We start from the raw sequence: 224 nt of genomic DNA, 5'->3' as shown, positions 1-224 counted from the left end.
CCAACACAGTGTTGTCAGCTCCCCCCTCAATGTTGTCAGCTCCGCACATCAGCATGGCCGCACACTAGTTTGTAGGATTACTGTCTCTCTTTGCCATACGTTTCACCAACTATTACCGCTCCCTTTCCGCCTCTGATTTCATCTCAACCTTAAGTCCACCTCTAACTCTCTGGGTTGACGTGAAGTGAGAGGCCAGAACATTGAGGTGAGTTAAGGTGAGTCCG

General features: G+C 50.0%; 2 protein-coding genes across 2 annotated transcripts in view; both read left to right on the top strand.

Moving 5' to 3' along the window:
- Positions 1–6: 6 nt before the first annotated feature.
- The window catches only part of LOC119589401 (early nodulin-75-like), a gene marked incomplete at its 3' end in the record, with an annotated part of 6,173 nt that continues 5,955 nt past the window's right edge, over positions 7–224 (top strand). The window contains 1 exon segment of the mRNA XM_037938015.1: positions 7–205.
- LOC119589248 lies at positions 96–209 on the top strand (the record flags this gene model as incomplete). Its single annotated transcript, XM_037937861.1, is given in 1 exon segment — positions 96–209. A coding segment is annotated over 1 exon segment (58 nt), but the record flags the coding sequence as incomplete, so codon positions are not given.

This window comes from Penaeus monodon, chromosome 25 (assembly GCF_015228065.2).
Source record: "Penaeus monodon isolate SGIC_2016 chromosome 25, NSTDA_Pmon_1, whole genome shotgun sequence".
In the NCBI taxonomy this organism is placed as follows: domain Eukaryota; kingdom Metazoa; phylum Arthropoda; class Malacostraca; order Decapoda; family Penaeidae; genus Penaeus; species Penaeus monodon.
This window is presented reverse-complemented; position numbering and strand designations above follow the sequence as displayed.